This window comes from Coptis chinensis, chromosome 8, assembly GCF_015680905.1.
Source record: "Coptis chinensis isolate HL-2020 chromosome 8, ASM1568090v1, whole genome shotgun sequence".
In the NCBI taxonomy this organism is placed as follows: Eukaryota; Viridiplantae; Streptophyta; class Magnoliopsida; order Ranunculales; family Ranunculaceae; genus Coptis; species Coptis chinensis.
In genome coordinates this window covers 58,295,633-58,319,843 of record NC_141463.1, presented here as the reverse complement: position 1 = coordinate 58,319,843, position 24,211 = coordinate 58,295,633, and the positions used below count along the sequence as shown (strand labels likewise).

The 24,211-nt window shown below is 37.8% G+C and overlaps 1 protein-coding gene and 1 pseudogene across 2 annotated transcripts; one reads left to right on the top strand and one right to left on the bottom strand.

Moving 5' to 3' along the window:
• Positions 1-751: 751 nt before the first annotated feature.
• Positions 752-3,428, bottom strand: LOC147482143 (uncharacterized; annotated as a pseudogene).
• A 3,960-nt stretch (positions 3,429-7,388) lies between these two features.
• LOC147482142 (uncharacterized) lies at positions 7,389-18,608 on the top strand. 2 transcript variants are annotated; one of them, XM_086578167.1, is made up of 15 exons: positions 7,389-7,816; positions 7,902-8,713; positions 10,742-11,143; positions 11,345-11,416; positions 11,595-11,675; positions 11,824-11,861; positions 11,967-12,054; positions 12,143-12,292; positions 15,309-15,500; positions 15,727-15,806; positions 15,926-15,992; positions 16,075-16,176; positions 16,591-16,696; positions 17,320-17,407; positions 18,180-18,608. In XM_086578167.1, exons 1-15 carry the CDS (start codon positions 7,486-7,488, stop codon positions 18,343-18,345), a joined length of 2,775 nt encoding a protein of 924 aa, XP_086434293.1. In that variant the 5' UTR covers positions 7,389-7,485; the 3' UTR covers positions 18,346-18,608. The 2 variants fall into 2 exon arrangements, with proteins under 2 accessions (XP_086434293.1, XP_086434294.1); XM_086578168.1 differs by lacking the exons at positions 11,824-11,861; positions 11,967-12,054.
• Positions 18,609-24,211: the final 5,603 nt, after the last annotated feature.

The following is a 24,211-nucleotide window of genomic DNA, read 5'->3' as shown; positions in this document are numbered from 1 at the left end:
GCATTTGCCACGCCGCCCCTGTTATCTTATATGGAAGAATGCATTGGATGGCTAATGTTTATTGTGTTTGTTGTATTCGTGACCCTCCTAGGCTTAAGTCAAGGCATATCAACACTCCACAGGTATACATTTCAGACCTCAAGTCTTACATGATTTTGCATACTCATACCCTTGCTTTTTTTGGTTGAAAGAAAATTGGTTATTGTCAAATTGAAACTGTACTTACAACTTTTCTTTTGCTAATCTGCCGTTAATAGGAATTGCATTTAGACTTTTGGAATCTGAGATTGTCATAATTTCTATCCTTCGAGCACAATTAATTGACTACTCAGCACGTAAACAGAACAAAGATACAAAATTTTACTGAAAGATTCGCTGAATTACCTGCATTTCTTGGGTTAACCAATATTACCCCACTAGATGAGCCAAATAAGATTTTTTAGATGGTTGGAAACCCGTCGGTTCGGTCTCCCCGAAATAAATACAAAAAAATTAAATTGGGTTGACTTTTATGGATTTTTTTGTGTCATTTTGGGGAGGAGACCCTAATTTCCCAGTTTATAATTGTGGTGGTGTGAATCGGCTTTATTGGAAATCAGGTTTTGTGGTGGTGTGAATGGCTTCATCTTTTATTTGAGGAGGGGTAACACTAGTTCACCCGCATTTTTTAGCAATAGAAGGTAAGCCACTTCGGGTTTTGGTCCGCATTTTTTACCATATATCCCCTAATCGGGCTTTTAACCCTTTTTTTTCAGCTCTGCCACTCTTTTTTTAGGGTTTTGGCGGGTTTTCTTCCTAAGATTTTTTTTTTGGTTGCTGCTTTGGCTGCAGCATCTTTGACTTGAAATCTAGCCAATGATTTTTGACAAGCGTCTCTTGCTGAAGCCATTATATCCATTCCATCAACAACAATACACTTGAGCTGACGTCTAAACTAATTTCATTCGCCATTACCACCAATAGAATGATATCACGTCATTAATTATTTTCACTGATAGTGATGATAAATTTTATTTCATGACAAAATAAAATTTGTGAAATAGAAAGAAAACCTTTTTTGACTTCTCATCAGCCACTTCTCCAGGAAGAATCTTTGGCCTCTTTCTTGGCCGCTGAAGTTCATCTGATAAAAGAAGAATTGTTTCAACAACGTGCATGTTTACAGCCAACTACAGTAAACAACAAAATCAATACTGGAGCATGTAGCAAGCAAAATGTAGGCTGGTAAGTGTGAACAGCTATACTGGTTCAGCGACTAAGCAATGTAGATCTTTCTCAGTCCATGAGTTCTCTGATGTCGGTCTGGTTATAAATTTTTAAACATTGCTGAAATTTCTTTTCAACTGAATTGGAAGACAAATTGATGAGAAGGTATGCATGTTACATGTATGTCAGTCAGTATCCTTGAACTTGATGAGATGTATTTACCAATAGGATCTACTATCCCTGGGGGTGCTCGTCTAAACAACCGTATTCCATCTTCCTCTACCACCGGCTTATCATTTGATGCTGGCCGGAGCAGGATCATTAGCAACCACCAAGCTCTTTTTTAAGATTTCGTCCAACATCTTTTGTGCCTGTCATGAATTCCAGTAATAGTTGTATTAGTTGCATTAAAATGGTGTTAAGCATAAAACTGTTAGGCTAGTGAATTAGTGATGTGGGCTCCTTCAACTACAGCACTTTTCAGACAAAAGATGAAAAGGATTTCTGCATCTTATAACTTTATCCTTGTGTGCATAGCTATTTCATTCCCCATCACTGAATAGCAAACCTTCATTGCATGCCTATATAATCCTTCAGAATCCCCAGGAAAACATCTTGTCGAATTTATAGAAACGTTAAATTTAGATAAGTTTGTTTTTATGCACAAAAGAAGTTTCATATTATTCAACTCTCAGCAAAAGAAATTCATAAGTTCATCTTTCAAAAACTGAATAGTGAATACCACCTTTCTTTTTTCAATTAAAACTAACATATTCCAGAACATTTGACCCTTGAAATGAGAATTAAGATCTTCACTAAGCAACTTCCATTGAAACCATAATTTTCTTCAACCTTAAGTTGCAGGTTTTTAAACAATACTACAAAAAATCTAAATTAGAAATTCAGTTCCACAAGCACTGTTCCAATACTGCTATATACTATATATTTTCAAACAATCCCGGCCACTACCCAAATCATATCACTACCTTAAAGTCTACAAAAAAATCACAAGTTACAATTTTTTTTTTTTTTTTTGGCCGTGAGGGGAATTGAGCGGGTGACCATTGGGGAGCAAACTGGTTTTAAACAAAAGAATATATATTAAAAAGGTGATAAATAGAAAATAACTTTTATTTGGTAGAATGGTAGTGTTTGAGAGGTCGAGGTTTGTGACTGTTCTCTTCATCTTCTCCATTTATAACACCGTTTGATTTCGATAGTTTTTCATTTGTACTAGTATTGTAACAATTAGCAACAGAATCAATTGCCGCCTTCCATTCAGCATCTCCATCTTCTTCTCCTACTACTACTACTGCTGCTGCTGCTGCTTCCTTTAGAGACGGATGCGAATTGAGTAGGCTAAAGCCGAATCCAAAAAGTCCAGCCCAATTTAAATATTTGAAGTGGGCTATCACAGAATAAGTATGAGGCTATCGGCTACAGGTGTTCATGGTTCGGTTCGGTTCGGTTCGGTTCGATATAAATACAATTGTACAAACCACAACTGTGAGAGACCGGTCCAAAAATTCAGAATCAAAACCGAATTAATACACAAAAATTGGTTACAAATAAGGCTAAATCTATGGTGCGCAGGTCGTATGGTGTGCTGTCAAATCTGGGCCACTCATACCAAGGGGTGCGTGTGTATTGTATGGCAGAAGTACTGATCCAAAAGTCTATATCCTCTGCGCACCATACATCTCGCGCACTGAAGAAGTGCTCTACAAATAATTGTTATGCAGTGGAAGAGTGACTGCAGAGAGAGAATGGTTATTGAGGAGAAAGAGAGAGCTTTTCGGTGAATTTGGCTAATTGGCTAAGAGAAGAGAGATTGGAGATAAGAAGTGAGATAGATAGAAAAAAGGGGAGTGACATTCTAGACCCCCACTGCTCTACGCCCAAGAATTGTTCGCTCCGCTCACTTGATTAATATGTAAAAGTTTAGTTCAGTTTACGAAACATATCATTTCATTATCTTTTACTAATTTAAAAATCTTTACCCCCACCTACAGTGCTACAACAGTAATTTAATACTAGAATAACTACATAGTATTGGGGAGTGAGCGGAGCCCTTGTGTACCAACATATACTATAGTTATTCGAGAAAATTAACAGTTAGTAGGAAAAGAGAGAGATACCTCGGCAGCAAGATATTCGAGGAGGAAAAAAAACAACTAGGAAGAGTCAATACCTGGTTCACTCAAAATCAGCTCAACAAGCATTTTCATTAACACTAACTATAAATAAAACAAAAATTCTGATACGCTCAACTTCCAACTTCTTTAAGTTTGTGGTTCCTAAAAAAAAATTAGCATATTATATTCTTAAAGTGGGGGTTAGTAAATTACTCTTCTAATTTCTACGTATCATGTTTATGCTTAATGAACTACAGTATAAGAGCATCTCTAGGTGGTGGTAGCATACTCTTCAAATTTGAAGAATGCTACCACAAAATCTGATAGCAAATTTCGACCAACTCTAGGTGGTCGCGAAAATGGTCATAAAATTCATTGGGGACCCACCCGCGACATTATTAATGGGCGGCGCCAAGATTACATCATTGTCGTGACAAGGATATCGGGCGCCAGCGCCCGATCTAATGTCGCGTGCTATGTTTTATTTAATGTCGCGCGATAGTCGGACTTTTGTCATTTTACAAATTTTTTTTCAACTCACTCACTCTAGTTAGTAGGAAAAAAAATGAGTTCCGACGACGAATCCGTCTATAATAACCAAACACGATGGAGTGGTGGCGGTGAGGAAGAAGAAAACAATGCATACATGGGTATCCCTCCTGATCCGCCTACCCATGTATCAGAGGCTAAGGACATGACCTTAGAGCAAGTCATCGAGAGTAACGTGCATTGGACTTGGCTACAGGCTTCTGACCTAGTTACATTGCAGACTTATGAGCATTACTACAAGCATCGGGTTTAGGGTGTCTATTGGTCATTTGCTCCCCCACCTGAGGGTAAATCTGAGGCAACATTCATACGGTTAGCAATTTGGGTGTCAGACGTGAATTCCAGATTGGCCAGCCGTCACAACCGACGTTTCAGCTTGGACCTGTGCACACATTTGTTCCAGTCAGAGTGGCCTTGGGTTTTCAGTTTGAGCGATCCGAGTGGCCAGACGATTTACCAGCCCATTTCTTCTATTGATGCCACTCGCGTCGTACAGTTAGAGCCTGACCTTGGCATCTATCTATGGTAATTATTTTTATTGGTTTTGTTTTATTATTAAAATATCATAAATTATTAATGAATAATTATTTCAGGATGACCTACGCATGAGATATGAGACAAGCATTCGTGTAAATGATGGCTTGCGCTCCTCGGTATTCGCCTACAGTGTTGAGAGAGAGAGACTTCTTTCCCAGGCTCATGTGGATTATGACGATTTGCAACGCCAGATTGATGAGTTACAGGCTCAGATTGATCGCACAAGGGTGAGTTCATCACAGCATGGACAGACGGAGAGTTCAGCACAAGGACAGTCGAGGAGGAGTTCACGGCAGAGGAGGCGTATGTAGGATAGTCTAGGAGGTTGTTGTATGACGATTATTATTATGTTGTGTGATTTAGAATTGTTCATTTGATCATTTTGATATGTTGTGTGATTATTATTATGTTGTGTGATTTAGAATTTACTTCCTTTGATTTAGCAAATGAATTACAATTTTTATTAATAGAACGACAACTAATACATGATTGCAAAAATATAAAATAAAAATAAATAAATAAAATATAACTATTACATATCACCCTTATTACATACTACTAGAGTTACTCTAATTATCAAGCCAGTCATCATTTTCTTCATCATTGGCTTCTTCGTTGTTGGAAGCTTCATTTGTACTACTTGCTCCAGCCTTTTTTTTTTTCATATTTAGCTACAATTGCATCTTGTTTTAGATCTAAAACCCTTCGCAAACGAGGATTGACATTGTCGAGTGACATTGCCAACAACCTAGTCTCATTTTCCTCCTATTTAACACGGAGTTTTTCTTGCTTCAAAAATAACTTTTTTTGTGTCTTCTCTTGCTTCAATTTCATCATACTTTGAAATTGCTCATTTTGAATCTCTTCTTTATTTCTTCGACTTTCTTTAAAAGCTTCAAGAAAATCATCCATATTTTTAGCAGTGGATGCAACATTACCCTCAATGAGAAACAACTTTTTCTTGTTCTTCTCAATTTCTTTTGCTCGCTTCCTACCGACCGACCTCTCCAAAACCTTCGCAGATCGCTAAGGATCGTACTCGAAAGTACTGAGTGAAGGTGAAGGGGTAGAGTAAGGCGTTGAAGGGGTTGAGGGTGAAGAATCGAAACCTTCAACATCTCCGGATCTTGCTTTCTTCTTTGGTCTTGGAGCAAGCGTTTCGTTGCGTAACTGAGTTCTTTGCCACTTTGGCGTATTTTTTATTAGATTATAACAATCTTGCTATATCCATGGTTTTCCAGTAGTAGCCGCATAAGTTGTTGCTGCGTCTGAAAGCTACGTTTAAAAAAAAAAAAAATCAATATCAAGTAGTATATAAAATGAAGTATAAATTAAACGAAGTATAAACGAATCTTACAATGTCTTCACGTCCCCACCCACTTGGAGGTTGTTTTTCAAGCTTTCTTAGTATAGCATGATATTTGTTGAAGAACGGTAAAATAATCGCCCAACGTTGTGAGACTCCCTTCCACTTATGGTTGCGGTCAAAACCTTGAATTTGATTCATTCTAACCATAATTCGTTCCCAATAAATTTGACCTGATTGATCATTCCCTACAATAGGATCTTCTCCAATCTCAATCCATGCTCTAGTAAGAGCAATATTTTCTTCATTTGTCCAACTTTGACCCCTTCCTTGTTTTGGTTGTGACATTGAGAGTGTTATGTGTGAAAGGTTGAGAGTGTTGTGTGTGAAATGGTTGAGAGTGTTGTGTGTGAAAATGAAGAAGGAGATGAGTGTAGATATAGGAGGTAGAAATCTGGCCGTTTTTTGCCCGTTGGAGCACGCGACATTAGGAGTGGCGCGCGCCAGTAGTAGTGGCGCGCGACAGTGGTAATGGCGCGCCTTGGTTGTGGTCAAAGTCAAAAAAGTGGCGCGACATTACTATTGTCGCTCCGCATCCGCATCCAAATTGCCAAATTTGCGAACAAGAATGCGAACAAGCAGGTGATGCGACCACGAATGCGACCACCTAGAGTTGGAATTCCGGGAAATTCCGACGCATTTCTTCAAATTTGAAGAATGCGACCACGGATACGTCCACCTAGAGATGCTCTAACTAAGGAAAAGCTTTGGAATGGGAAAATGGAAAAACTCACCTCACTAGGTAATCTGAAATCCCATAATAAGAATCAATAAAAGTCAAATGAAAAATCAATCCACAAAGCATCAAGTGCAAACATAACAACTCCTAAAATATCAGTAAAATAAACCAAAGAATAAACCTTTTGTTGGAATATATTAAAAATAGTAGCATCTTCACCAATTTGAAATTCATCCACCACAATCGAACTCTTCCATTTTGTTTATTCAAGTGAAGTTCTAGTCCGAATTCTACTTAAAACTTATTGAAATATAAATGGGTTGTTTGGATTTCGATTTAAATGTGTTTTGAAAATGGGTATTTTGAATGGTATATGAAAAGCAAAAAATATTGAATTAAGTAGAACGGTAAGTGAGAGATAAGAGTGGGTTTGAGCAGAGAGATAATGATGAAGTGTAGCAGAGACGAGCGAAAGAGAAATTTTGAGCAGTGTGGAGAGATTGAGGACAGTCAGACATAAACCTACCAAACAATATTTTGGGCCATATACCCCTCCTCCCCCTTTGGCTCAACAACTTTCACTCCGCTCACTTGATTAAAAAATGTGTGACTCTTGGTCATTTTTTTGTGACTGTTTTGCCCTTATAATTATGTGATAACTACGAATTTACCCCTCCACCCAAAAAAAAAAAAAAAAAATACTACGTACAAAAAGATTAAATAAGTAATTCAATTTATGTAGATTATCTTATAGAATGGCCCAGACCAGACGAGATCCTGACACTTGTCATGCATCCAAAGGTTACAAAGAAATATTTAACACATTTTCTTAGATCCATGACCTTCCTCAATTGGAGTGGGCTTTTTGCAAACTTGGACCCTAAAATCAGGACCATAATAATTTTTCCTTAAATTGCTCACAACAAAATTTTCCCGCACAAACCATTTAAAACCCTAAAAAAGTAAAGAAAAACACTAAAACCAAACACAAACACATCCTCATTTCATTCATCATGGACCCTAAAAACACCTTCATACTCGAAGACGAGCTATGCAACACGGGACCCGACGACGAGACATTAATTCGCGAAAAGAAACGCTCTAGACGCGTAAGTTTCGCGGAAAACACATCCGTCCACGTATTCGACCGCGACGACGAATCCTCCGACAACAACACATCAACAACAAAATCCCCCATACAATTACAATTACTACTTCCCCAATCAAATAACAACGAGGATGATGACGTGTCAGATGAAGAGCAGGGCCCACATCCATTCTTCATCGAAAATTATTCCTCTCCTGGTAGTAGTAGTGCCCTCGGTTCCGCCACTTCCAACGACGGTAAATAAAAACTCATTTTACTTTTACTACTGTACTACTTATTATTATTATTATTATTATTATTATTATTATTATGAAATTGCAGAGGAGAATTTTTTCGGGCCGGTATCTGCGAGTTTTATAAGATTAGGAAGGAGACAATCTGACTTGTCAGTTGCGTCGGACGATTATGATAATAATAATTGTGAAATGACACTTGACTCGACTGCGTTTTCAATGCATTTTCAAAGTCTTGTGCGGTCCGATTTCGGTAGTAATGTTAAGACACCTACTAGTGTGGAGTTGGGGCCGAGTGGTGGTGAGAGTTTTATGGAAATGAGTGGGGTGAAAAAGGTGGTTATGGTTGGTAGTGGTGGAGATTCTAGTGGTGGTGGTGGTTGTGATTCGAGTGATATGAGTTTGATTAAGACTTATTCTAGTAAATATGATTATGCAAAGTTGTCGCCTGGTTTGGACGCGTTGCTTGCTAAGAGTAATAATGATATTGAGTGTGCGTTTGTGGATGATAAGGTGAGTAATTCAAAGTCAGGGGGGAAGTTGGATTGTGAGAATGGTTATCGGGATTTTATGGAGAGGGGGGTTGTTGAGAATGTGGAAATAAATGGATTTAAGGCGAAAGAGTTGAATGACTTTGAGAAAAGGGATACTCCTATGCGGGTTGTTAAGACGGTAGAGATAAATGAATTTAAAGACAGAGAGTTGAACGGCATTGAGAAAGGGGATACTTGTAATGACATGGAATCTGATGGAAATGGCAAGTTGTTCGAGGCATATACTGGGCTTGAGACTACTCCTATCCGCGAGAAGATTAAGGATTGCTTTGTTGGGGAAGTAGATACTGAGCTTGCTAATGCGTCAACCTCTCACCAGAATCAAAGTGGCAACACGTCAATCCAGGTAGAAAGCTTGTTATATTTTGACTTTATGTATTTTATTTTTGTTTTTTCTGTTTCTTTTATCTCCTTTACATTGTTGAATATGGTTTTCTGTGTGATAACTTCCCTTATGTCTTACTATACTGCTCTTCAGATTTCAGAGTACTTAAGCCCATAACCAAATTAGCGATAAAAAAAAAAATCCACCAAGTTTTTTGTGTCATTTTGAACTTTTGTTTTTTGTTTTTTGTTACTTATTCATTTAATGTTATCGTGTATCCTAAATATCATTTTATATGTAATCATGTAATGTATCTATATGAGCAATACCGTACATTGATCTATATGAGCAATACAGTACATTGGGAACTTTTGTCTTACAAGTTGCATTACAGCACATTTGTATCTGTTGTGTGGGATTGAAGTCTTTATGCCAAGCCAGGCTATTTAAAAAAGAGAACGAAATACCTGTGTGGGGGGTTTAGCTTTTTACTATGTTATTGGAATGTAATATGCTAATGTAATTATGATCATAATAGATGTAACAGAATATTTAGGATTGCTCTTTCTATTATAAGTTTTGTGGATACCAAAGTATAGAAGGTATAAGTGCCCAAGAAGTATCCTTGTATCGACCGTTGGATAGGCGTCATATCCTGTGGACACAGATACATTGAACATATTGAAGTATCCTGGTCTCATGGGATGCATATGCTAATCACTCAACTCCAGATGTGCAAACTTCCCCTGATCTCTGTTCCCTGTGCAAGGACTACAGAGCACGTCAGACCTCTTCGGTGGGCATAATGCAATCAGTTGCAAAAACTCGATATCAAATATCTCAATATGTATCTTGAAGACTTGAACATTTCCCAACTCCATTGAATGGTGAGCTATAGGGGTGTGCACGGGTCGGTTTTGGAGTAAAACCAACCATGTCGGCGTATAACATGAACCGAACCGAACCGAACCGATATTTTAGATTTAACCGATCAGAAACCGAACCGACCAAGTTACTACCTAACCGATATCCGATCTGTACCGATTTTTTTCGGTTTTAACCGAACCGACCGAACAAATCTGTGTCAAATCTGTGCCGCCTCAATTGCTTTTGTATTTTAGAGTTTTTATTTCATTTTCGAGATGAAGGTTCAAAGCTTGATGACAAGAATAAGATCTGAAAGTCTGGTTTTTTGAAGGTTTGGTCATACTAGATATTTGGTAGAGATAGGGGTATAAGGGGAACTTTGCTTTCATTTTTTTGGGTTTTGGTCAAAAATTGAGTTTGGAAAGGAGTGGACATCACGTGAACCAACAGTGCACAAGTGCAGTAAGTTTGTTGGTATACATAAATTATGAGTTTAAGATACATTTTTCTTCGTTGGCATATGTACAATATTATAGTTTATTAGATAACATGTGCAACTATGATCTATTATTATTTTATTTCCACACATAACCGTCGGATCGGTTAATTTTTGGGTTTTACAAATTTAAACCGACGTCCGAACCGATGTAGTCGGTTTTGCAAATTAACAACCTGATCCAAACTGACACTAAATGGATAACCGACCCATATGACTCGGTTCAGATCGGGTCGGTCGGTTTTGTCGGATAAGACGGTTTTTTGCTCACCCCTAGTGAGCTATATTGAATGTGTTGGATAGTTTAGACATGAACTCTCTAACAATGAGAGAAATTTCTGTATGCTTTTCTTTTTATGGAAGTTTACCATCCGTGTTATGCAATAGGCTGATAACTGCTATATGGCTTGAGAAGGTCGCATGTCATCCCTCTTTGATGATGCTCAATATCAATTTCATAAGACAATGAAACATATTTAAACTGCCCTGACATAATTAATAGCAGACTTGTAGGAAAATTAGTTTCTTTCTTTTTAGAGAGAGAGAGTGTGTGTGCGAGCACTTCTATCCTTCTCTTTTTTTTTGCTTTTCTCTTTGTGTGAATGTGAGCTTGTGTGACGTGGGCTTATCTCTGTAAATGTGAAGCATTAAATTTTTTACTGTTATCATCACATTTTGACATGCAGAAATTGGTGGAATCTTTAGTTCCGGACACCATAAATAAAGTGACACACGCTTTATCAGACAGCGGTCTTATGCTTCCCTTTATCAGAGAACATCCTCTTCTCAAGACAAATAATGAATGTTTAGATGGTTATGAGCTTGGCGACAGACGTCAGGGCCGCCCAATTTTAGAAGGAACACCTCAAGTACAAGATGTTGATAATTCTGGACGGAAAAGAAGAATTGAAATCATTGAGACTATGGATAATAATAACAGTAGTGAAAACGGAAAAGGTTACAAGAGACAGAGAGTTAGTCTTGAAATGGAGGGTAGTGTATCAGAATCGCACATGGAACTTTGTCTAGCTGGAAACAATGAAGTTGAAAAGAGTGGAAGGCATGAAGAACAAGGGCATTGGTCCAATGTATGTAAGCTTGTACACCACAAAGCTTTCTTTTTAATCAACCAAAAAAGAAAGTAATAAAATGAAAAGAAAATAAAAGACATTTCTAGTTTATTATTGTGATACTGTCATCATGCTAATTTTCATGGATTCTTCTGCTCTTTGTTACTAGAAATTTAGATATTCCATTCTTTTATTTGGAATTAACTTGAGAATTCGCAGGTATCCAGAGAACTTTTTGGGACAATAGAAGGGCTTCTTTTGCCATCTGTAGGAAAACTTGATACCCAGGAGGTGTGTTCTGCTCTTGTTATATTGTAGGCGTATGAAGTTTTCTTATTATACTTTTTAGCTCATTAATTGCTTACATTCAGTCTTAAGCTTGTTGAAGTTGCAAATCCTTACATTACCACGTTTCTGGGTTGCTTGTTAACTTAATGAACCACATTGTTCTTCTTCTCTGTGAATATAGCTTGACATATTGGAAGATCTGTTGGGGAGGATGCAAAAGGCTGCTAAATATGGGAAGTTTTCCGCTCTTCTCCATTTCCAGGTCTGCTAAACATTAGCTTATCATGACTTTTACTATGAAAGCGGACCAGACCATTTTTGTTGGGCACCTGTTCCTTGGGTGATTAAATAAGTACTAAAATAATAAGAAGATTTTCTGCTAATTACAATTCTGTAATCACTTTCTTCAGAGAACACATGATGTTTCGGGTAATAATCACCAGCAAAGGTGATGTTTCTAACCTCCCTGGTTTTATTATAATGATTGTCTGGTTTACATACTTTAAGAAAACAACCTGCGTCTATTTTGCAACTGACTAGACAATTTATCCAGAGTAGCTGAAGCTAGATGGTTTCAAGAAACTCTTGTTTGTGAACGGGCAAAGTCGTTAATATTGCATATAAAGCAAGAAAGACTTTGCGTAATAATCTATTTCACATCGTTTTCATTCTGATATGTATAATCCTGCCAGCGTGCATCACGTTCATTGCTTACTATTTTAAGTGCAGAAAAATGTCCAGTTGTTGCAGTCTGGAATTCAGGAATCTCAAAAGTTGAAGCTCAGTTTGAAAAACATTGTTCTAAATAATCCAAAAGATGCCCTGAAAAAGGATGTCCCTCTACCGTTTCTTTCAGCAAATCTTAGTAGCACTAATGCGGTAAATGAATCTAAGCTCTGCACGCAGTTTATCCCTCATTAAACGAAAAGTAAAAATGGAAAAAGAAGGAAAGAAAGAAAACATATTTATTCATCATTTGGCTCTGTAACTCAGGAAGTTCTTTTATAATACTTTGAATTCCATGACTGTTTCTTTTTGTTTTACTGGCTTTTTATATGTTGCTCGAGAATGTCGTGGTGCCAATAAAAGTGTTGTTGAACTGACTAACTAGTATATTGACCCTGAACATAGTTACTTTTACTTTGAGAGACTGGCTTCCTGAACTGAGCGACACAGAAAAAATGGCTTCCTGAAAGCATTATTTCCCTGGTCTTTAGACTTTCTTTTTAAGACTAGGGGTTAAGCAGACCCAAACCTACATTGATTAAACTTAAATTCTTACACCTGCATTGAGAAAACATAAAGTCTTACATAGGTTTTAGTGTTTTACCATATTTATATTCCTTTAATATACTACACATATTAGCATCTAGTGGTAAGTACATTGGATACATTTTTCTCTACTGTTAAGCTTGCCAACAAGTCAGCAACTCTGTTTGTTGCTCTGTAACATGCTTAACTTCTTTTTACTGTGTTTAGGATTTATAGATAAAAAAAAATGTGAACAAATTATGAAAACATAAAACCTAGTATGATGTTTGTGTCAAAATACATGAAGAACAAAGAGACTAGAATATATATTACTATTAAATATGGGCATCCAATTCAAATCCAGTTGGTTATAAGTGGAGAGGCCCCTAGAATTTTTATATTATTTTGCAAGGCTTTAGTCACCCGATGTAGGATTATAACTCTCAACACGCCCCCTCACATGTGTTGTATTTTTTAGCCTAACACGTGGACATATTTTAAATGGGCAACGTCGAGTACGAAGGCCATTTAGGCCAGAGAAATAGCTCGCTATGATACCATATTAAACATGAGCATCCAACTCAAAACCAAATGGTTATCAATAGGTATGACATGAGGATAAAAGAAGGTTGATACAAAGAATGAGAAGAAACTGGAGGTGGACATTTTTATGATCCAAGAATCAAAATGGGAGTGTGTTGCTAGGCGGAGGACCATGCAATTTTGGGTTAGAGGAGAAGTGGGTTTTGCTTTGGTTCCATCTTCTGGTAGGTCGGGGGGTGGGGGGTATCATTACCATTCGGGACCAAAGAAATAGTGGAGGTTGGAGAAATTATTGAGGGAGTTTTTTCTTTGACAATTCATTGTAGATGGGGTGAGAGTCAACCTTAGTGCATACTTTTCAATGTTTTATGGTTTGGTGGACTATAGTTTGAAGGACGTTTGGGTTGAATTTGATGAGAGGAGTTGGAGTGGGGATGTGTGGTGTCTCGTTGGTGAATTCAATGCGATGAGATTTATTTGTCCAAATAGAGGTAGTTCAGAGGAGATAAGATATTAAGATTCATGGGGAAGTTTTCTTCTTTCATCTGTAGGATTTTCCTTGTTGGCATTTTTCATGGTGGGGACCAATATACTTGTTGGTCAAGAGGTGTCGTGAACCCTTTTATGAGCCACCTCGACAGATTGTTTTGGCACTAGAATGGGAGGAGTTGTTCCCTAAAGTGACATTACATGTGATTTCAAGACCAATCTCGGGTATGTGCCTAATTTTGTTAGAGTGTGAGAAGATGAAAGGGGTCCTAAGCCATTTATATTTGAGATGATATGGTTTCAAGAGGAGAGCCTCATTCCCTTGATGAAAGTGATGAAGTGGTGGTTGGAGTCTTTCGATTATAATGGGAATGCTGGCTTTGTTTTTTGGAAAAAGTTGAGTAGTCATAAAGAGAAGCTCAAGAAGTGGAACAAATAGGTGTTTGGAAGAGCAGACACTAGGATCGATTGGTATGATGTTAGAAGAGTTGGCTTTGTTGGATCATAAGGAGGAATCTGTGTTATCTAATGAGGAGGTGGAGCTAAAAAGCAATATTAAGAAGGTTTGAAATTCTCTTCTTTTTTTCATAGAGGAGACTTCATGGAGGCAAAGGCTATGAGAAATCAAATACAAAGTTCTTTCACACGGTAGCAAAAGCTAGGGGAAAAGCCAATTATCTTTCAAAACTTTGTATTGGAGGTGTACTAGTGGAAGATAGAAATGTTGTAGCGAAATGCTAATCATGTGGTAGGATACACGAGTTGAAAACTGTGGTATGTAGTGCCTTTTATTCATTTATATTCATTTTGGTTTTACGAACCGGTTGGGTCGAGAACCGAGAACCGGACAGTTTGACCAAGAGTCGGTGTTGCCCGGTCAGAAAATCCAATGTCAACCGGTATCAACAAAGAATCAGATACTAATAGGGTTTGAATTGCCGATTTCCTAATAAACTCGGTGGAATCGCTGGTTGACTCAGTGTTGTGAAACACTTCATGATTTGGGTATTTCATTTCTTTAAGTTCTCTTTTCATTTGAATCAAATTTTTGAAAATTAAAACTGAATTTTCATAGTAAACATGAAGAAGTTCCATAAAATTAAAGTAGAACCCATAAAAACCCATGTATGAAGATACCCACATCAAACTGAATCTCCAATCCACTGTTTCAAATAAAAAACATAATCTGTAGGGAGCCTTTTTTTAGTCAGGGTTAGATCAATCTTTAGAATGTACAATCAGGTGCTCGCTAGTGCAAACAAAAGTTGATACCATCAGATAATCAGGTCCTAAAACCATGATATTGATTTTAAATCCAACGAATCACGACATCATTATAGATAAGAAAAATCGTGAAAAGGTGGCTGTCGTTGTTATAATGTATACTACCCGCCATTTTTCGTTTGATTGTGATTTATCTAGTAAAATGTGTATTGGTGACAAACTTTTGAAATCATTGCTTTTTATTTGTTATAATCTGATATGCTTTGCGCCTTTGCATGATATCATTTGATGGCATTGATTATGTTCTCAGATGGCATTGCTTTTTTGTAAGTTGTTGAACCTTACAGGCTTATTAAATTTATCAAGGTTCACTTCGTTAACTTTGCAGGATGCATATAACAAAGTGATCACGAAGCAGCACGAAGTTGGAGCGCTCGACGAAAAAGTAAAGAATTTAATGAACTCTGTGTTTGCTGGTTGTAAGATAAAGGGTGGACAAAATCCTGATGAGTGCATTATACTAGTCGATGATTATTTGAGGAAAAGAACACGATGCAGATTAACTCAAAAGGAGTTTCAGGTCTCCACAATCTCCCTGTTACTACAATTTGTTTCAGAAAACACATTTCTTGTGTGCATAGACAAACTATTTTTTTTTTTTTTTTTTTTTTTATTGGCAAGCCTGTTTTAAATGAGATCAGTAACTCTTTGATGTTGGCGGGGTTCGTGCCCCAGACCTCTGCTATCATCACCCAAAGGTTTTACCAACTTTGCTATAACTACTCTTTTGTTTTGGAATCTACCAGCTGTGGGAAGTGGATAGATTGAAGAGAGAGGATGGTCATTACAATCTTGGTCTTAACTATTGCGACTTACTCGTCCAAAGGTTGGTGTTCTCTTCTAGTCAGTTGTTTGTTTTTGCATATGGAGGATTTTTTTTGGCTTAATGTAAGTGGTTACAATTTAATTTTTTTTGCAATTCTTTTATTCTGCTTTTGGTGACAGTTTCACAATAAGTCGTACCTCAAAGTTGGTCGCCTTAAACATGCTCAACAATGTAAAGATCATGAAGGTAGTAAATTATGTTCTTTTTGGAAGGTTTTTTACTATAGTTTTTGTGTTCTTTTGTAATAAAATGCCTCATTGTCATATAGAGTTTCCCAAACGTGAATGCTTACACTGCCTTGGGATTTGTGTTCAACGATGAAGCCGCTCGAAGTTTTGTCAACTCTAAAAGTTTGGCTGTGGAAACACAAGTAAGTGCCATCCCTTATTACTCAACCTATTTTTCAATTTTCCGCTCTCCTTTATTTCACTGGCTAAAGAATCCAAATAGCCTTTTTTCCCTTCTACTTTCCATCCCTAAGTATGGTTTCCATACATTCTTTTGAATCTCTCTCTCCTTTTTCTTTTTCGTTTTCATTTTTTTTAAGTTTTGTTTTTTAGCCTAGTATTGTATCAGAAAGGATTACTGCATTGTGAATGACTGAATGTTTATCTCATATGATTTTCATTTAACTTTGGTGATCTTTATGTGTGAACCAACAATCCATGTTATTTCAGTGTTACTTAGCATATATATCATCGATGAATTCGATAAATGTGCAGTCTACCTTCACACTGTTCTCTCAAATTGCAATGGATGTTGTGGACATCATTTTTTCCTGCAGATGACTAGATTCTTTTTGCACAATCTTATGGTCGTGGTTGAGGAAGTACAACAATCGTGCATAGAGATAAGAAATCTTGCCCAGTCATGTTTTCGTCCACCATGCGGTAAAATTTCCTTCTAACCTGCTTCAGTAACAACATTTTTACTTCTTTTCTTTTGATTAATTGGTACTGTAAGAGTGGAAGGGGGCTTATGAAGGTGTGGACAGTACAAGAGATGGGATGGCCAATTAAGTTCCTTGAAGGATGGGAAAAGACATTAGTAAGGAAACTGAAAGGACAAAGAGTAATCAGCAAAAAGTCGAGAAAGATGTTTTGTTCTCCTTTCAACTGCTATATAGTATGTGATGAAGCTTGTACGAATTACTATCTGGCAAACATTCAGTACATGCTTCATCATGTGTATGTTCATGTCCTTTAGTTGGCTCTTTTGTCATGCCAATATTTCATCCTTGTTTTGTCACCTAATCACATTTTTTGGGTGGCACATCTAAAATGTTCTGATCAGATTTTCGTCTTGTTAATCTGTTGTCATGAACCAACAAATGCCTCTGATGAGCCAAACAACGAATTTGATGATTCAATTATTGTACATTTGATTAAACATGTGTATTTTGTTTTCATTAAAAAGTTTTCAACTTAGTTTTTTTTTTCCCCCTATTTTACATAATAGCTTTCTGCAAAGGTAGATATGCAATTTGAAGTGATTTCTTCCTTCTTGTTGTCAGTTGGGCAGCTAGAGTTGGAACTTCGTTTTGTGGATTTTAAGACTGGTAGTAAGGTGATTTTGACTCTTGATGTAACTTCTTTGAATCGGTATGTCCTCTGTTCTGTCATTTCTTATTATTGTTGCTCACTAGCATCTTTTGTGTTTGCACTACGTTTGTGGAATCCCCACCTCTTATATGTACAGTTACTTTTCAATGTGCATCCTTTTGTTGATGTTTTCAATAACTCTCACAAGGGCGGTGTCCACTGCCATGTGTACTATAAGGATGACGATTATAGATATTTAGTAGGGTTTCATCTTTATAACTTCGAAAAGGGGGGATTATAGCAGCGCCTTTATACATAAGCTTTCCAATTATGTGTTAAATTGACACAGAAACGTGTGTTTGTATCCGACACAGATACAAAGTGTTAGGCACGGCGAAATTTCTGAAAATGGGGTATATCACATACAATATGTGTCCAACACGGACACGTGGATACGTATTCGATGCGGATTATTTTTGAAATATGGTGTGTCCATGTAACTTAGGTTTGAACTCAACTCTTTGTTTAAATTTACAACAATTTTAAATCTTGAAAATAGAAGAGAATAGTGAATGTTTTATATTGGGATATGAGGATATTTCAGGACACAGTCTTAGTCTAGAAGAAACCTGGGAGAAACTGAGGATTTGAAGAGACTACAAGTTGGGAGATATTTTGCTTCCATATTTCTTTTTGCATTAAAAATTCCTCAAGAAAATATGAGAGACTGCGGGACTGAATGTGTGGGCCTTTTTTTTCCCCCTATTTGAAACCAATATTGTAGCATTTTAACGGTTAGTTGTTCATATACACCATTACTTTTTCTGGACAGCGGGGTCTATCCCCTTCAGGTCCGCCCTCGAATATCTGTGAATCCAACACAAGAATCACTCTCGACTGATATTGAGGCAGCCATCAGAACTCTTAAAGCTGGTTACTGGATGATTCTAAGACTCTGCAAGTGTGTTTCCGAAGTACTTAATGCATCAAGCAAATAGAATATGAAGACTATCTCTATGTTGGATGAGCATCCGTAGGTTATATCTACGATTTTTTGTTTGTAACGTGAAATGTATTTCTTTTGCTTTTGCGTTTACTAAGCAATTTTTCATATTTTTCCTTACAGTTTTCATAATATTCATGTGAATGAGTTTGTATCTTCTTGAATGTGCTTGTTATTAAAGCAATTTTAGCAAATGTTTTATGGCATCACACAAGTAATTAGTAGTGTTTTGCACTTCCAATTTTTGTATTCATAAAATCTCGTTTTGCATTTTATTTGACGTTCACGTACCTGACATGAGACAAATTACTGTGGTGGGAAAATATAGGTAAGTAAGAGCATTTCCAATGCAATTGACTATTATTCACCTCCATGTAGGCACTATTTTTCCTTTTTTTTATCGTTTTGGTGAAAAACAAGGTGAGGCTGCCCCAATGTAAAGGTGAATATTAATTTCGGATGGGATGTTAGATTTCGTTAAGGTGAGGCTGCTCAATGCAAAGGTGAATATTAATCTCGGACGGGATGTTAGATTCCGTCTAGATGTAAAAATCGAAAAAACGCTCCGAACGGAATCAAACATTCTGTCTTTAAAAAAAAAAAACCCCAACTGTTCCTTTTTAGGCCCTTTTTAGTGGTAGAGAGAGACACCCTATTGTCATGTATTAGGTCATTTCGAAAATACTTCTTGTGGTCGTGATGGTATTCGAGCTCAACATTTGTTAGATGCTATGAGTGGTGTTGCAGCAGCTATATCGTCTGATTTGCTAGATGCATTGGCCCCTGTGGTGAATCTTTTGTTACAAGGACGATGTCCACAGCCGTTAGCGGAATTCATTGCTAGTGCTCCGCTTACTCCACTTCTCAAGCCGGATAATAGTATTTGTCCTATAGCTGTGGGGATGGTTTGGCGTCGTCTGGTCTCCAAGATTGTAATGAAAGGAGTTTCCAAAGATGTGGTAGGATACTTACAGGGTTTTCAGTATGGGGTTGGTGTTTCTGGTGGAGCAGAAACGATTTTGCATGCTGTCAACCAGATAGTGTATGCTAACAGCGATAATACATCTCTTTCGATGCTGCTTGTAGATTTTCAGAATGGTTTTAACATGGTTGATCGGACTACCATGTTGAAAGAGGTTCGTATCGCTTGTTACTTGACTATTGCCCTTGGGTCGAAAGTACTTGTATTGTCAACTCTTGCGAGGTTATATTTGGGGATGGCTACATATGGTCTCGCATCGTGGTTCAAAGGAAGGACCCTTGGGTCCCCTTCTATTTGCACTGGTGTTGTATCCCTTGGTTCTGCGGATCCAGTCCAGTTGTCAGTTATTGCTATATGCTTGGTATCTAGATAATGGGACCCTGATTGGAGATACAGAACAGGTGGTGACTGCTTTGAGTATGATTCAGGGAGAATGACCTTCTTACGGGCTGGTTCTTAATGTGGCTAAAACAGAGATATTTTGGTCGTCACTGGATCCACGTCACTCCACCCCTGGTCTCTTTCCTTCAGATTTGTCCCGTCCTCAGCAGGGAGTCAGGTTGTTTGGAGGTGCGGTCAGCACTGATTCATCCTTTATCATGGGCCTTGCTCGCAAGCATGTTGAAAAGGTTGTGATCTTGATGGACCGTTTAGATATATTGGAAGATCCACAATGTGAGTTAGCTCTATTATGTGCTTGTGCTGGGCTCTCTAAGTTGGTCTTTGCGATTCGTACTTGTCCACCATTTCTTTTTAGAGAGGCAGCTAAGACTTTTGATCGACATCTCCGCAGGGTTCTCCAGGGTATTGTGGTTTCTGATGGTCCTGACTTCGGTGATTTGCAGTGGCGTTTATCGACACTCCCATTACGTCTTGGTGGGTTAGGCATTTATTGTGCCACTGATGTCTCTACTTTTGCTTTTGTGGCCTCCCGTTGTCAGACTTTTGAGCTTTAGAACCACATTCTTAGGAGTTGTGGCCCAGTGCCTTTGGATGAGATTCTTGATGTTGCTAACAGTGCATTGAGTGTTTGTCTACCCGATTTTAACCTCAGTTCTATAGCTGTGAATGCTACCGTCCCCTCAAAACCACAAAAAGTTTTGGCGGAAGCATTCTATGGTAAGATTGTTGCTGGTCTTGAGAGAGAGTTTGTGTTATCTGCTCGTAAGAAAGCAGTTATTGGATGCTTGCAGTCAGAACATGCAAAGAATTTTCTACTTACTATTTCGATGGAGGGACTTGGGCAGCGTATGTCGCCGGTGGAGTATCGTTCTATTCTCCGGTACCATCTCATAATTCTTTTGTACTCTGATGGTGGTCTATGTCCTGTTTGCAAAAAGAGTAGACTAGATGCTTTCGGGGACCATGCAGTACATTGTAGACATTTTCCAGGTTTCAAATACCGACATGATCATGTAAAAGATATTTTATGTGATGCATTTTGGAATGCTGGGGTACAAGTGAAGAAGGAAGCTCCCGTGAATTTTGTCACTGATCCGAATGAGGGAAGAACGACACTTCATGCCTACGGATGTTTTGATCTACAATTGGTCTGAGGGGAGACATGCATGTGTTGATGTAACTGGAGCCTCTCCGTTGGTAGGGCTTGGGAATGGAGTCTTTGAGGTGGGAGAAACAGCTAATAGAGCAGCGGCAGGGAAAATTGAGAAACACGAGGAAGCTTGTAGAGCTAACTAACATTGTTTCATTCCGTTCAGTTTTGACACTTTTGGTTTCTTGACACAACAGTCTGTTGAGCTGCTTAAGAGATTGCAAAAAGTTATGGACTGCAACGTAATGACAGCTGGTTCTAACGAGTTTGTCTTTAGGAGGATAGGATTTGTTATTCAGAAATGACTTGCGGTGCAGCTTGTTGCACGTTTGTCCTAATTATTTGTAAAATTCGTTATCATTATCAATAAAATTTCCACTTAAAAAAAAACTTAAAAAAGTTGAAAAATCATGCGAGACGGAAAGAAACATTCCATCCGAAAAAAAAAAAAACCCGTTTTTTTTAAAAAAAAAAAAAAACACACACACACACAAGATGAAATCCAACATTCCGTTCGAAGTTCACAACTCAACTACTATCTTGGTTGAAGGTTTCACCTTCGTTTTGACTTGGGAAAATAGTCACCATTATAATCACCTTTGCATTGGGCAAATGTTTTGAACAAAAAAGAGGTGAATAAAGTCACAAACTCACCATATCCACCTGCATTGGGAATGCTCTAATGGTGTTGTCAAGGCCTTGGTTGGTCTTGTTGGTACCTTGATTCCACCACCACTGAATTTACTGTAAATGGTGTAGAAAAATCAATAGAACCTTCGTTTTTGTTACAAGGAATGCTAGCTAGCAGGCAATTCACTTGACTTTTGCATTCATTCTTACAATCAAAGTTGATTCTCAATGCAAAAATTGTGTTTTTAGGGTGACATCGGCAGCCTTCCTCGTTTCCCAGTAGAACTACAAAATTCGGTCAAAGTTGGGCTCAGGCCATAAGTTTGGAGTAGCAACTTTATTGTACCACAACACCTTAACTCCTCAGTTAGGAGTGTAAAAAAAAACCGTTGACCCATCATCCGGTAGGATACCCGGTCTTCACCCGCCACCCAAATCCGCACCGACCCGAAAATAGACCCGTCCCGCCCCGCCACCGTTTTTATGCGGTCGGGCTATGGGTGTAGGTTCTATGCTCAAACCCAACCCGTCAAACCGCCCGACCCGCACCGTGTCAAAAGCCGTTGACCCAACCCCGTTGACCCGCACAATTTCAAGACTCTAACTCTAATATTTTTGTATTTTGTTTATAATTTTTTTAAACTTTTGTAGGAATTTGAGAGATATGAATACAAACTTATGAGTTCAATATCAATTTCACATATTCAAGTTTGAACATTGGAAAAATATCAAAAGTTCAAATTCAATTTTCGAATTTTAGAGAAGATAAATCATTTATCCTTATATTCATTTCGAATTCTTTTAGTTTATATTTTATTGTTTTGTACCATAGATTCTCACTCCCATCTTCATTTTATCATGCTATGGAAAATAATCAATTTACAAATGGTAAATCACGATAAATAAGTTTCAAATTTACAAATATGGTTTTGGATTCAAATTCAAGTTTTTTTATTTTTGTTTATTTTTTATTGATTGATTCCATTTTTTCTCTATGCTCTGAATTGGAAATATATTACTTGCGGAATTAGAAAATTTTTTTTTGTAAAATTGGATAAAATGATAATTTCCACCCGACCCAGATGACCCGCCCAAAACCCGCCCCGTAAGCTAACCCAACGGGCCGGGTGATGGTACTAAGACATGACACTTCAACCCGCCCCGCCCCGCCCCATCGGGGACCACTGGATTTGTATCCCCTAGCCCCGCCCCGCCCCACCCCATCACTATTTGACCCGCGGTTGACCTGGCCCGCCCCGTATTACACCCCTATCCTCAGTATGGGTGATAATTTGGCCCTCCGACCCTCAACCCGGCCCGACCCGGCCCTCAAAAATGCGCGTCAAAACCCTCAAAAGTTGGCCCTCACAGATTGGCCCCCCGCCATGCTTGTTAGGGGCTAGGTCTAGGGTTCTGAGAGATAGGCCCTACCAAGATTTAGGCCCTTCCAGTGCCCTCACTTGGCCCCCCTTTTTTTTTTTTTTCGATAAGATATATTTTATTTTTTACATTATATATGTAGGGTACCACAATTATCTCTATTTGAACTAAATATTTTCACTACAAATGATGTTTAATAATAGTAGTTTACCACATATCATATGGGGTATTTTGTAATTTGAGTAAAAGAGGTCAAATATAAAAAAAAAGTGAACTATGATTATTTTTGTAAACCCAAAATAGGAGTGATAATTTATGTATTATAATATATATTTATGTATTATACTATAATTATCTAAATTGTATAAAAAATCATTAAATTTGTTTTCAATAGGGAATAAATTATAACATAATATAATATATGACTTTTGTAATTGATTTAATGATATGTATATAAGTCATACATAAAGCAAATCCAACCTAAAACATAGTTAAGTATGAAAAATGTAGATGTTTTAAGAATATCATCTCTTCCACCATCTCTATCTATTTTTTCTAAAGATATAAGAATTAGTTTTGTATACTTATATACATATCATTAAATCAATTTAAAAAATCAAAAAAAAATAGTAAACTAGTGTGAGGTATAATTAGACCGGGGCCCGACCCGCCCCCTCATTTGGCCCTAAAAAAATGAGGGTCGGGGGTTAAGGGCTTGAGTTTTCATGCTTGACCCTACTCGACCCGGCCCTCAATATCAAATAGGGGCGGGCTGACCCGACCCTCAATCATGAGGGCTTTTATGGTTTGAGGGGCGGGCTAGCCCGGCCCAGCCCTTTTATCACCCCTAATCCTCAGTGATAGACAGGAGTGAGGTCCATTAGACTGATAAACTTCTATGGTTGGGGTGGAACTTGGGTCGGGTTAGTCGAAAACTGATGGGCTAAACCCTGATTTTTATGAGTTCTAGGCTAACATTTCAGATCCGTGGTCTAGGTTTGGTCTTGTAAAATCAAAACCCGACTTAGTTTCAAATTGGGCTCAGGTTAGAATATCAAATAACTGAAAAATTCGAGCCCGTGTACATATATGTACGTATATCTTCTATTCTTTCAATTTTTTTTTATAGAGAACAATGGAATCAATTAGGATTGTTTCCCTTTCAAATAATCAATTCCCTTCAATTTTGTTTGAAAATTGCAATTTTGGTGTTATTTATCTCATAATTTAAAAAAAAAAAACCCCAAAAAACTTTATCAACCCGACTTGGGCTTGGGCTGAAAGTTTAAGAGCAGACTAAGATTTGGTCCCGGGTTT